General features: G+C 39.8%; 2 protein-coding genes across 2 annotated transcripts in view; one reads left to right on the top strand and one right to left on the bottom strand.

The window, feature by feature from the left end:
• Positions 1 to 12,254, top strand: part of B3GALT1 (beta-1,3-galactosyltransferase 1) — a 500,148-nt gene that overhangs the window by 419,995 nt on the left and 67,899 nt on the right. The window lies entirely within an intron of this gene.
• Positions 1,499 to 12,254, bottom strand: part of STK39 (serine/threonine kinase 39) — a 400,617-nt gene continuing 389,861 nt past the window's right edge. The window contains exon 15 of the mRNA XM_081814257.1: positions 1,499 to 1,515. Coding sequence (XP_081670383.1) covers positions 1,512 to 1,515 — 4 coding nt within the window. The 3' untranslated portion in view covers positions 1,499 to 1,511. The remainder of the gene's footprint in view (positions 1,516 to 12,254) is intronic.

Raw genomic sequence — 12,254 nt, 5'->3', positions numbered from 1 at the left:
TCTTATAATTGTTTGTATTTCTTTGGTGTTGGTTGTGGTGTCTCCTCTCATTCATGATTTTATTTATTTGGGTCCTTTCTCTTTTCTTTTTAATAAGTCTGGCCAAGAGTTTATCAGTCTTATTAATTCTTTCAAAGAACAAGCTCCTGGTTTTGTTGATCTGTTCTACTGTTCTTTTGGTTTCTATTTCATTGATTTCTGCTCTGATCTTTATGATTTCTCTTCTCCTACTGGGTTTAGGCTTTATTTGCTGTTCTTTCTCCAGCTCCTTTAGATGTAGGGTTAGGTTGTGTATTTGAGACCTTTCTTGTTTCTTGAGAAAGGCTTGTATTGCTATATACTTTCTTCTTAGGACCACCTTTGCTGTATCCCAAAGATTTTGAACAGTTGTGTTTTCATTTTCATTTGTTTCCACGATTTTTTAATTCTTCTTTAATTTCCTGGTTGACCTATTCATTCTTTAGTAGGATGCTCTGTAGCCTACATGTATGTGAGTTCTTTCCAACTTTCCTCTTGTGATTGAGTTCTAGTTTCAAAGCATTGTGGTCCAAAAATATGCAGGGAATGATCCCAATCTTTTGGTACTGGTTGAGACCTGATTTGTGACCTAGGATGTGATCTATTCTGGAGAATGTTCCATGGGCACTAGAGAAGAATGTCTATTCTGTTGCTTTGGGATGGAATGTTCTGAATATATCTGTGAAGTCCATCTGGTCCAGTGTGTCATTTAAAGCCTTTATTTCCTTGTTGATCTTTTGCTTAGATGATCTGTCCATTTCAGTGAGGGCGGTGTTAAAGTCCCCTACTATTATTGTATTATTGTCAATGTGTTTCTTTAATTTTGTTATTAATTGGCTTATATAACTGGCTGTTTCCATGTTAGGGGCATAAATATTTACAGTTGTTAGATCTTCTTGTTGGATAGACCTTTAAGTATATGTAGTGTGCTTCCTCATCTCTTATTATAGTCTTTGGTTTAAAATCTAATTTGTCGGGGTGTCTGGGTGGCTCAGTCATTAAGCGTCTGCCTTCAGCTCAGGCCATGATCCCAGGTCCTGAGATCGAGCCCCACATCAGGCTCCTGCTCAGCAGGAAGCCTGCTTCTCCCTCTCCCACTCCCCCTGCTTGTGTTCCCTCTCTCACTGTCTCTCTCTCTGTCAAATAAATAAATAAAATCTAAAAAAAGATAAAATAAATAAATAAAATAAAATAAAATCTAATTTGTCTGATATAAGCATTGCCACCCCAGCTTTCTTTTGATGTCCACTAGCATGGTAAATGGTTTTCCACCCCCTCACTTTCAATCTGGAGGTCTTTGGGTCTAAACTGAGTCTCTTACAGGCAGCATATCGATGGGTCTTGTTTTTTTATCTAACCTGATACCCTGTGTCTTTTGATTGGGGTATTTAGCCCATTTACATTCAGAGTAACTATTGAAAAATATGAATTTAGTGCCACTGTATTGCCTGTAAGGTGACTGTTACTGTATATTGTCTCTGTTCCTTTCTGGTCTATCTTACTTTTAGGCTCTTTCTTTGCTTACAGGACCCCTTTCAATATTTCTTGTAGCGCTGATTTCATGTTCACAAATTCTTTTAGTTTTTGTTTGTCCTGGAAGCTTTTTATCTCTCCTTCAATTTTCAATGACAGCCTAGCTGGATATAGTATTCTTGGCTGCATATTTTTCTCATTTAGTGCTCTGAATATATCATGCCGGTCCTTTCTGGCCTGCCAGGTCTCTGTGGATAGGTCTGCTGCCAATCTAATGTTTCTACTATTGTAGGTTACATATCTCTTCTCCCGAGCTGCTTTCAGGATTTTCTCTTTGTCTCTAAGACTTGTGAGTTTTACTATTAGATATCAGGGTAACCTATTTTTATTGATTTTGAGGGGCATCCTCTGTGCCTCCTGAATTTTGATGCCTGTTTCCTTCCCCAAATTAGGAAAGTTCTCTGCTATAATTTGCTCCAATATACCTTCTGCCCCTCTCTCTCTTTCTTCTTCTTCTTCTGGGATCCCAATTATTATAATGTTGTTTCACTTTATGGTATCATTTATCTCTCGAATTCTCCCCTCATGATCCAGTTGTGGTTTATCTCTTTTTTTCTCAGCTTCTTTATTCCCCATCATTTGGTCTTCTATGTCACTAATTCTCTCTTCTGTCTCATTTATCCTAGCAGTTAAAGCCTCCATATTTTATTGCACCTCATTAATAGCCTTTTTGATTTCGACTTGGTTAGATTTTAGTTCTTTTATTTCTCCAGACAGGGATTCTCTGTATCTTCTATGCTTTTTTCAAGCCCAGCTAGTATCTTTATAATCATCATTCTGAACTCTAGTTCCAACATCTTACTAATGTCCATATTGATTAGGTTCCTGGCAGTGAGTACTGCCTCTTGTTCTTTTTTTTGAGGTGATTTTTTCCATCTTGTCATTTTGTCCAGAGGAGAATAGGTGAATGAGAGAACAAAATGCTAACAGGGTAACAATGACCCCAGAAAAATATACACTAAACAAATCAGAAGAGACTCAAAATTGGGGGGAAAAGAAAGGGAAATTTAAAAAATTTAAAATAAAAATTAAAAAAAGAATATGATCAAGGTGGTGAATAGAACAGAGCCACACACTAGATTTTGGTTATATTTTGTTCTGTTAGAAGAAATTGCCTCCCAAAATTTTAAAGAATGAAAAACTTATATATATACAAAAATAAGGGTAAATACAGTGAAGGGATGGATGACTGTAAAGATGAAAATTTTAAAAGATTTTTAAAAAGGAATTGATAAGATGTTGGTTGAAAAAGGGAAGAAAAATTCAACTAAAAAAATAGAAAAAGAAAAAATAAAGAAAATTTAAAAAATTAACTTTGAATGTCTAAAGAATCATAGGAAAAAAGCCATGAATTCTATGTGCTATATTCCCCTAGCTCTGGGGTTTTTGCCATTCTCATTCATCGGTAAACTTGGTCTTGGCTGGCTGTTCTTGCTGATCTTCTGGGGGAGGGGCCTGTTGTAGTGATTCTCGAATGTCTTTGCCTGAGGCAGAATTGCCCCGCCCTTGCCAGGGGCCAGGCTGAGTAATCTGCTCAGGTTTGCTCTCAGGAGCTTTTGTTCCCTGCAAGGTTTCCATACAGCTTTGGAGGACGAGTATGAAAATGGCGCCCTCCTAATCTCTGGCCCTGGAGGAGCTGAGAACTCAGGGCCCCACTCCTCAGTGAGCCCTTAGAAAAAAGCAGTCAATCACTCCCGTCTCACTGGTCTCCGGCCACACTCTGTGCTCACCTGGCTCCGTGACCAAGCATCTCTATCTCTGGCGCATGACCCTATTTAGAGCCTGCAAACCCAGCAGATTCCTGTGGTGCACTTCCGCACCACTCCTCCTGGGGGACGAAAGGGAGTCTTCCTGGATCTGCCGCTTGTTGGGTCCCTGCTCGATGAGTAGTGGCCTGACTGTGCCGCGGATCACAGTTTTTGGCAACCCCAAGAGACAGCCCACTTCTCGGCTCCATCTTTGCAGCCAGCTTCCCCACTCCAATACCTGGGAGCTCTGCCGCACTCAGGCACCCCCGGTCTTTCTGTGACCCGAGGGTCCTGAGACCACACTGTCCCAGTGAGGGTTCCATCACCCCACTTAGCCACTGGAGTGACATCCCTCAGTGGAGCAGACTTCTAAAAGTTCCGATTTTGTGCTCCGCTGTTCCATCACTTTCTGGTAGCCGGCTGACGGAGGCTCCCTAACCCATGGTCTATCTTCCCAAATATCACCTTGGATTCACTTCTCTGCACGTCCTACCTTCCAGAAAGTGGTTGCTTTTCTGTTCATAGAATTGCTGCTATTCTTTTCTTCAATCTCCTGTTGAGTTTGTACGTGTTCCGAATGGTTTGAACACTATCTAGCTGAATTTCTGGGACCAGACAATAATTAGGTCTCCTATTTCTCCACCATCTTGCTGCCAAGAAGCAGAAAATAATTATTTTTAATTAGCTTATGAACCCCCAGCTTTATATAAATGAGTGGCATGAGTATAAGATTATCAAAATACAAAAGTAGAAAGATAACCAAATTCAAAGGAAGACTAAATACACTATTAGGCAGATTTACTTCATAATTTTTAGGAAGGACTTCTCTTCCAGTGGATGATTTCTAACTCTGGTAAAAACAATGTTAAAACAAAAAGAATTTTTAAGTAGCATATTTTGAAGATCTTCCAAGTTTCTTGCTATCTATACTGCAAAAAAGATTGTGCAACATTGGGATTTTTTAATTAAATGGTATTCATGGGGATCTTATGAAACTTAAACAGGTGCCTCCATATCCAAATATGTGAAGAAATAATATTGCATGTATTACCAATTTCTACATAACCAATTACTTGGCATGACCAGCAATGTCTTTATGTAAATCAATCAATAATAGGAAATGTGCTTTCACTGCATACAGAGCACTAGTCTAGTCTTTTTTGCTCTGTCAAAAGACCCAAGAAAGACCATTAACAGAGTCTTTATCCATCAGGGGTCTGTAATCAAATGAAAGAAACCAGAATACAAAAAGAGCATCAGAAAATTTATTAAGTAACTAGAGAAATAGATAGTTATGTAAGTATGTGCACATGCACACACACACCCACACACAATTACAAGTATCTAAGATGTTCCCTGACCTTCACAGAGACTCTTCTGACCTCTGTGCTCACTCTTGGCACCTCCATACCTGGATGTTCTCTCTCCCACCTTTGAGCATTTTTGTCAGTCACGTGACGTGAACATAGATGTGAATGGTGAGGGATTCTGAGATGTAAACCATGTGAGGGAGTGTTTTGTGGGGAACACTCCACACCATTTTCCCCCAACCATCCCTCCATGGAAGTTAACCTGGAGGAGAGGAAAAGCCCTGACCTTAGAAGACTCCTGTCCATACCCCAGATCTGACATTCGCTTTTCTGGACTTTCAGGTGATAGTAATTAAGAGAGGTTTACAAGGCAAAAATGCTTTTTCATTCATTTGCTTTTTTCATATATTCACATCAGGCATAAATGAAGTATTTGGATACCATGTCTGGGTCATGTTCCCTCCTCTCCCTCTCTCTGTCTCTCTGTATCTCTGTCCCTCTCTCTCTCCCTCCACCTTCCCCTCCATCTACACATTTTTTTTCAGGCTTTTAAAACAAGCCACATAGCAGAAGCAAGGCATTTAGAGCCCCTAAGAATTGCTTGCCATGGGCAAATAATCTGAATTTAATGATCTGCATGATCACAAGGGAATGGCAGAATCTTATCAGGAAGGTAGTGGAAATGTTTCAGGCTGGTAAATATTTTAAGATCAACAGATTTCTTTAAGATACTCACTATGATAGGTGCATTTTCTTTCTATTGTAGAAAGGCTCTGCCTTGCATAAAATACATCCACAGTCATTTCCTATTTTTTTCTGATGCAGTTAGCCCTAATCAATAAGCACTTTTTTCACTGTTTGGTATTTATTGATCAAAGCTACTACACTGAGAATGACTGTTGAGATATAAACTTCTTGGTTTGTGTGTTCTGAGGGGCTGTTAGTGCCTCTCCCTAATTTATAGGCACTGGTCATTTCAGCAGCTCAGGATCTCTGTGGTTCAGTGCTTAGCAGGCAGGGCCAAATCTAAATGTCTGTTTATGAAAACAACGATCAAAAAGAACAGTAAGAACTGGAGCATCACATATTGCATTGTTCTCAGAGTGCCACTCAAACCCATAACTGTTATTAATTTCAGAGTAATCACTGGATGATACAGTCCTATCCATCTGTTCAGAGAATTGTGGGAAACTATTAAAAGATTCATCACATAGATAGTCCCTTCCACTTAATAGCACATATCCTAAAAGCATTCAACATTTAAAGATTTCTATCAAAATACAATGTGAATATAAGGGAAATTATTTGATTGCTAACTACCAAGGTCTATCTCACTGTGTGGATAAAAAATCTTCAGGCACGTTTCAGAGAGATTCAAGGAAACATAATACAAGAGTTTATTTTTTATCTTTGCTGTGTTACCTCCACCATATTCAAGACAGTGCCCCGAGACCGCAAATCAAGATTTCAAAGCAGTTTTTGCAAACACAGATTTTCTGTGACTAACAGAATCTTGAATGACATATACTTATGGACCATATTGCATTGCACACAATGTTTTAGATTAGAGTCTTCAAGATGGTGTGCTGAAATATTGAATTCGGAGTCATGCGGGTGGCTCATGGGGCCCAGCATATCCAAAATCTCTGGTCCAGTCATCTCCACACGTGATCAGCTTTGACCATTGTCCCCAGTGTACCGCTCTAACATTACTTCCTATGTGTATATTGGCACAGAAAAGGTTAAAAGTGCTGCTTTCAACTATAGTAATCATGCTCTAAGAAAAGCATTTTGTATTCTGCAAGGTCCACTAAAATGTAAGAATTCACTAACAAAGAGAAGGCAGCTATTATGATGACATCTATACACAGCTGTCCATTGCCAAGCACTTCCAAAGAGGCATTCAGTTCCAACAACAGTACTCTGCTCATAAAGCTTTGAGGGACTCTCTTACATCTTTTTGTTAGTCCATTTTGACATACTCTCACAGATGCATACTTTGTTGACAAAGCCCTACTCATTGACTCGATTGCTATATTTTGGAAGCATAGTTGTCCCCTGGAATTGTTTCCTGACACTACCAAAATGCCACTTTTTTGAAACCAGAGAAGTGATTCATGCTGAAGTTTCAGTGAAGGACTCCAAGTTGATTTCAGCTCTGCAGGTGTTCCTAGACCTGACAGGCAGCCTGAGTGAGTGTAGAAGGTATCACTGTATGGACACCAACAAAATACACCAACAAAAGGGAGCAAAGTTACCCACAAAAGCTGCTGGTTTCTTGTATGTAAATCACAGAGCTAAAGACCATGAAAGAAAGTTCTTCCAAATGAAAGAATTTCAAAATCAAAGATCTCCAACAGGCTGTAGGCTATTCATTTCTTTTTTTTTTTTTTTTAAGATTTTATGTATTTATTTGACAGGGAGCACAAGTAGGGGGAGAAGCAGGCTCCCCGAGGAGCAGGGAGCCCGATGTGGGGCTCGATCCCAGGACCCTGGGATCATGACCTGAGCCAAAGGCAGACACTTAACCGACTGAGCCACCCAGGCACCCCTATGCTATTCATTTATTTCAGTAACACCAGGAATGTCCCAACAAATGGGGATGCCATGTGATGGAGGGAAGCATCCTACCACTCTTGGGTAAACCTATGTATTGCACAGTATTTTGGTTTTCTAGAAGTTGAATATGAAATACGACCCCTTGGGTTGTTATCTTTGCATTTATTTTTCAAGTCATGTCTGGAAAGAATTAGGGTCTTACGCTATTAAAAACACACGTGGAAATGAAGTAGTGACACAAGCTACAATGTGGATGAGCCTCAAAAGCATGATGCTAAGTGAAAGAAGCCAGATGCAGATGGTCACATATTGTATGATCCCATTTACAAGTAATATCTAGAATACGTAATTCCATAGACACAGAAAGCCAACTGATGGTTTCTGGGGCTGGAGGGAGGTGAGATGGAGAATGACTATCTAATGGGTACCAGGTTTCCTCTCGGAGTGATGAAAATATTTTGGAAGTCAATAGGGTTGGTGGTGCACAACACCTGAATGGTCTAAGGGCCACTGAATTGTTCACTTCAAAATGGTTAATTTTATGTTATGTGGATTTCACCTCAATTAAAAAAATAAAAATTAAACACAAACACATTTGGAATCAGAGGAATGCAATATTAGAATGAGCTCAGAGCCTACCTGGTCAAGCACATAGTCGATGAAGACAACCTGTCAGAATAATCAAAGTTGTACACACAAAAGTTTTTAAGAGCCCTTGATAAATGAGCATCAGAAAGTTTATCAGTCACCTGTAATAAATGAATATGACTGTTAACAAGCCCTACTAAGGATTTGTTAGTATTTTTGGTACCCAGAGTTCTATAATATGATTAAATTTAGGGGTGAAGAAATAGTATGATCGTGTGACCATCTGAAGGATCAGCAAAGAATAATATTTTTCAAAATGTTTTAGGCAGTGACTCCTCCTAGAAGATATGGTGGCATCCTCTCTCCTCTAGCAAAATCTACTTGGTTTCTTTACACGCTCTTTCCCAAAGCTAGGGATTTGTCTCCTGTCTCTATTTGAATTCAAAGTCTGCCCAGATGAGTACAACACTCCATTAATAAGGCACACTGTCATTCCCGTGAAAGTTATGTCTGTGTATAAAGCTTCAGGAACCAAAGAGGAAGATGAAGATACAAAGCACCCGAAAAATCAAAAAGATTTTAGCTCAAACCAGTGTTAATTTATTTCCACATGATGCAGGACATGAGTGGAGAATATGAACCCAGATTCCAGGCTTAAGTAAGAAGCTGACACAATGAGCAATAGCAGGGCAAGCAAGCGAAAGTGGCGGGGGGAAATTCTGAAGAGGAAGGTGATGCCCCTAGTGATTTATTTAACGTCCCTGCATGCATCTGGGTGGGTGTGCAGGGCTCAACTAAAAGGGCCTGGGCGGGGGGAGGTGGTGCCTAGGTGGCTCAGTCGTTTGAGCATCTGCCTTCAGCTCAGGTCGTGATCCCAGGGTCCTGGGATCGAGCCCCGCATCCAGCTCCCTCCTTGGTGAAGAGCCTGCTTCTCCCTCTCCCTCTGCCTGCAGCTCTGCTGCTTGTGGTCTCTCTCTCTCTCTGTGTCAAATAAATAAATAAAATCTTAAATAAATAAATAAATAAATAAATAAATAAATAAATAAATAAATAAATAAATAAAAGGGCCCAGGAGGATAGACGTGGGGAACTCTGAGACCCAGCAAAAGGGCCAGGAGGCAAGTCATGGCATCCCCTAAGTATATATCCAGAAATGTCAGCGTCTGTCTTATAAGATGTGGTATAACTCTGGATATTCTAGCCAAATAGCTAACATGTTTTCATAATATGAATCCCACCATACAAACATCCTTTCTAAACATCCCTTTCTAATCCTTTCTAAACATGATCAACTCTAGGGCCACCTGGCTGGCTCAGTTGGTAGAGCATGTGACTCTTGATCTCAGGGTCTTAAGTTCAGGCCCCACGTAGGGCAAGGGGCCTACTTAAAATAAAAAAATAAATAAACATGATCAACTCTAGACTTTTAAATACAACAACACAATGAAGGGATCTACTTAACCAAATGAAGGTGGTGTGTTATCTCAATTAGTCCATAAATAAAATAGATAATTCTATACCCTTCTCCACTCCTAGAGGGCAGGTTATTTTAACAGAGCTTATACTTTAAGATTCTCAGTAGAAAAGTATGCAGGTATTTTTTTCTAAATATCATTTTTAAAATTCTGGAACTGTTTATGAAACCTTCTTAAAGCTGAATGAGTAAAATTATATTATCTACCAAAGTCCCTTTGAAAGTTAAGTTCCATGAAGTTATCTTAATAGTAAGAATAAAGAAAGAGTAATAAGAATATATTACAGAAATAAGCATTTTAGGTTAGATACTAGACACACCTTCTGACTGTATGATTCATTTGATTACTGGACAATTCTCCCAAATGTATGGGCATGGAGTCTGGAAGGATGTTTAGTTTATGGTGGATTAGCAGAGAACAATAAAGCGGGCTATCTACTGCAGTTCTGCACTCATGAGGGAATAAGGTAGATAATTTAAAGCTTACCACTTCTGCCTCCTGTTATGTCCTCCATCTCATACCAAACAACTAAAGTTTGAAAGAAAAGGAAAAGTGTTTAGAAAGAATAACGAGGGTACAAAAAATGTAATACCCCTTTCAATGAGGTTTAATTATCAAACTCAACAGGAGTATATGGAGGGAAAAAATACCAAATGTTTGTGGCCCGGCAGGGAACATTTTCCTGTTTATCTCTGTGTCCACCACAACTGATGATAGTGAGGGAGGAGATGGGAAAGTTGAAAGTCCACATGCAATTATTATTTCCCTGAGCCAAGCGAGGGGCCAGACCCATTATATTCCCTTCCCACCTCCACCTAACACTTGACTCTGAGTCACTATGTGATGCTGCTCCCAGCAGAATAGGAGTTATTTTTCTGGAATCTGAAAGAAAAAAAAAAAAGTATAGTTATTTTCCACACATTTTCTTATCGTAAAGCTAGTTGGGAATTTTTTTTTTTTCTTATCCAACAGGGCTGATACCTTTAAGAGCAAATAATAAGGAAGAGCAAGGCGACTACTTATCGTGGGATGCAGAAGGGAAAGTATGATCCTGTCCATGTGGCTCCCCAGAGACTCTGGGGAAGGAAGGACTAGAGGTTAAAGAGGCAGTGTGCCCTTCTAGCTAATCTTGGTTTCAAATGCCAAGTCCCGTAATCAGGTGAAGTGGAATTCAGCAAACTTGCTGTGGTCATTAACTTCCTTTGTCTTAAGGACAACACCCATACCATTAGATTCAAAAGCAGTTTTTCTAGGCCAGTGACCTCTGGCAGAAGCCAGGGCTTATGACTGCATAAAGCAGAAATAAGCATGACAATTTGCAATGGCAACAGTAGGAAGGTGGGTCTGAGGAGGAAGCAGCAGTGGTAGCTGCAAATGCTTATGACATAGAGAGCATGAGGAATTTGAAGCTGGGCCTATGGGGAGAATTCCAAGCCACCTTATCTAGCCTGTTTCCTTCACAAACTCCAAACCATTTCTCCCTGCTTCTATTCCCAAGCTGTCCACAGTGTCCTGAATTCCAGCACGGCAGGTAGGACCCACCAAGGGCCTGAGGCCAAGTTGTCAGCAGACTGGTGGCCAACCACAAGGAGACGTATGTGCCTCTGAGGAGTCCTATGGGCACACTTGGCTGCAGAAAATGTTGTTCACAGCCTATTGTTTTTGTAGAGATCTGAGGCCGGGTCACTTTTTTCATGACAGTATAAACATTCATGGAGATAAAGCATAGAGGTGCCCTCTTACGTTGACAGTGGCACTGTTAATTAATAGGTTATTTTTAGAGCACATTCTGGCACTGCAAGAGCCAAATAAAATGATCATGCTCTTTGAGCTGGAATCCTCATCTTGGGGAATTATCTAAAGAAAATAGCTTTTAAGCCTACTTGTGCAAAGATGTTTACAGCTACCTTATTTGTAATAGCACATAACTGGAAACAGTCCAAATGCTCAACAATTAGGGAGTGATTAAACAAACTTTGGAACTTTACTATGGTGATAAAGTCTATGGCAATAAAAATGATGATTATCTGGACTGTATAAATATTTAGAAAGCCTATGTAAAACAATGCTAGGGGCGCCTGGGTGGCTCAGTTGGTTAAGCGACTGCCTTCGGCTCATGATCCTGGAGTCCCGGGATCGAGTCCCGCATCGGGCTTCCTGCTCGGCGGGGGGTCTGCTTCTCCCTCTGACCCTCTTCTGTCTTGTGCTCTCTCTCATTCTCTCTCTCTCAAATAAATAAATAAAATCTTTAAAAAATAAAATAAAATAAAATAAAACAATGCTATATTAAAAAGGAGAGCACACACTATTCCAAGCACAATATGGCAAAATGTTATTATGACAACATGAAAACCACATCTGAACAATGATAAGGACAGAAGAGACCACCCTTTTATATATAATTCGTGCTCAGAGTGAATGACGACTTTGTATTTTTTGTGGTATTTTAAAGTTGGCTCTTTTTAACATAAAACAGTAAACATGTTCTAAAATACAATATTTAAAGACAGTATTTATTGCTCTAATTCAAGAAGCATTGAAACCGTCCACATATATTAGTCTGCCCATTCATCAATGTATACTTGTGACGTATACCACAAGATCAACATAAATTGGTGGCTGTAGAGAGGCCAATGCATTTAAACAATATATAATTGGCCTTACCTAAAAGTAAGTGCTTACTTTGCTTTTGTAATGGTCACCATTTGAATCAAGATATAAGTCAAGGTCAAGAATTCCATAACTGAGGAGGGATTCAGAGTCAGAAGACCAGATCTGAGCTAGAAGCACAAGTGAGGAAATCTGTGGGAAGATGGTCAGGATCACAGGAGCATAGAACAGAGAACAGCCAGATGCACAGCCTGATATAAAGAATCGACTGAGAAGCAGATCACAAAAAGGGCTTTATGTACCAGGTTATCACCCCAGCAGCAGCCTTTATTCTCCTTAGTCCTTATTTTCAGATTTCAGGTGACAGTGACACAGCAACCCTGTGGACAAGACCCAGCTTGGGTTTTCTAGAA

Source organism: Leptonychotes weddellii, chromosome 3 (assembly GCF_054177405.1).
Source record: "Leptonychotes weddellii isolate Sample4059 chromosome 3, ASM5417740v2, whole genome shotgun sequence".
NCBI lineage: Eukaryota > Metazoa > Chordata > Mammalia > Carnivora > Phocidae > Leptonychotes > Leptonychotes weddellii.
This window is presented reverse-complemented; position numbering and strand designations above follow the sequence as displayed.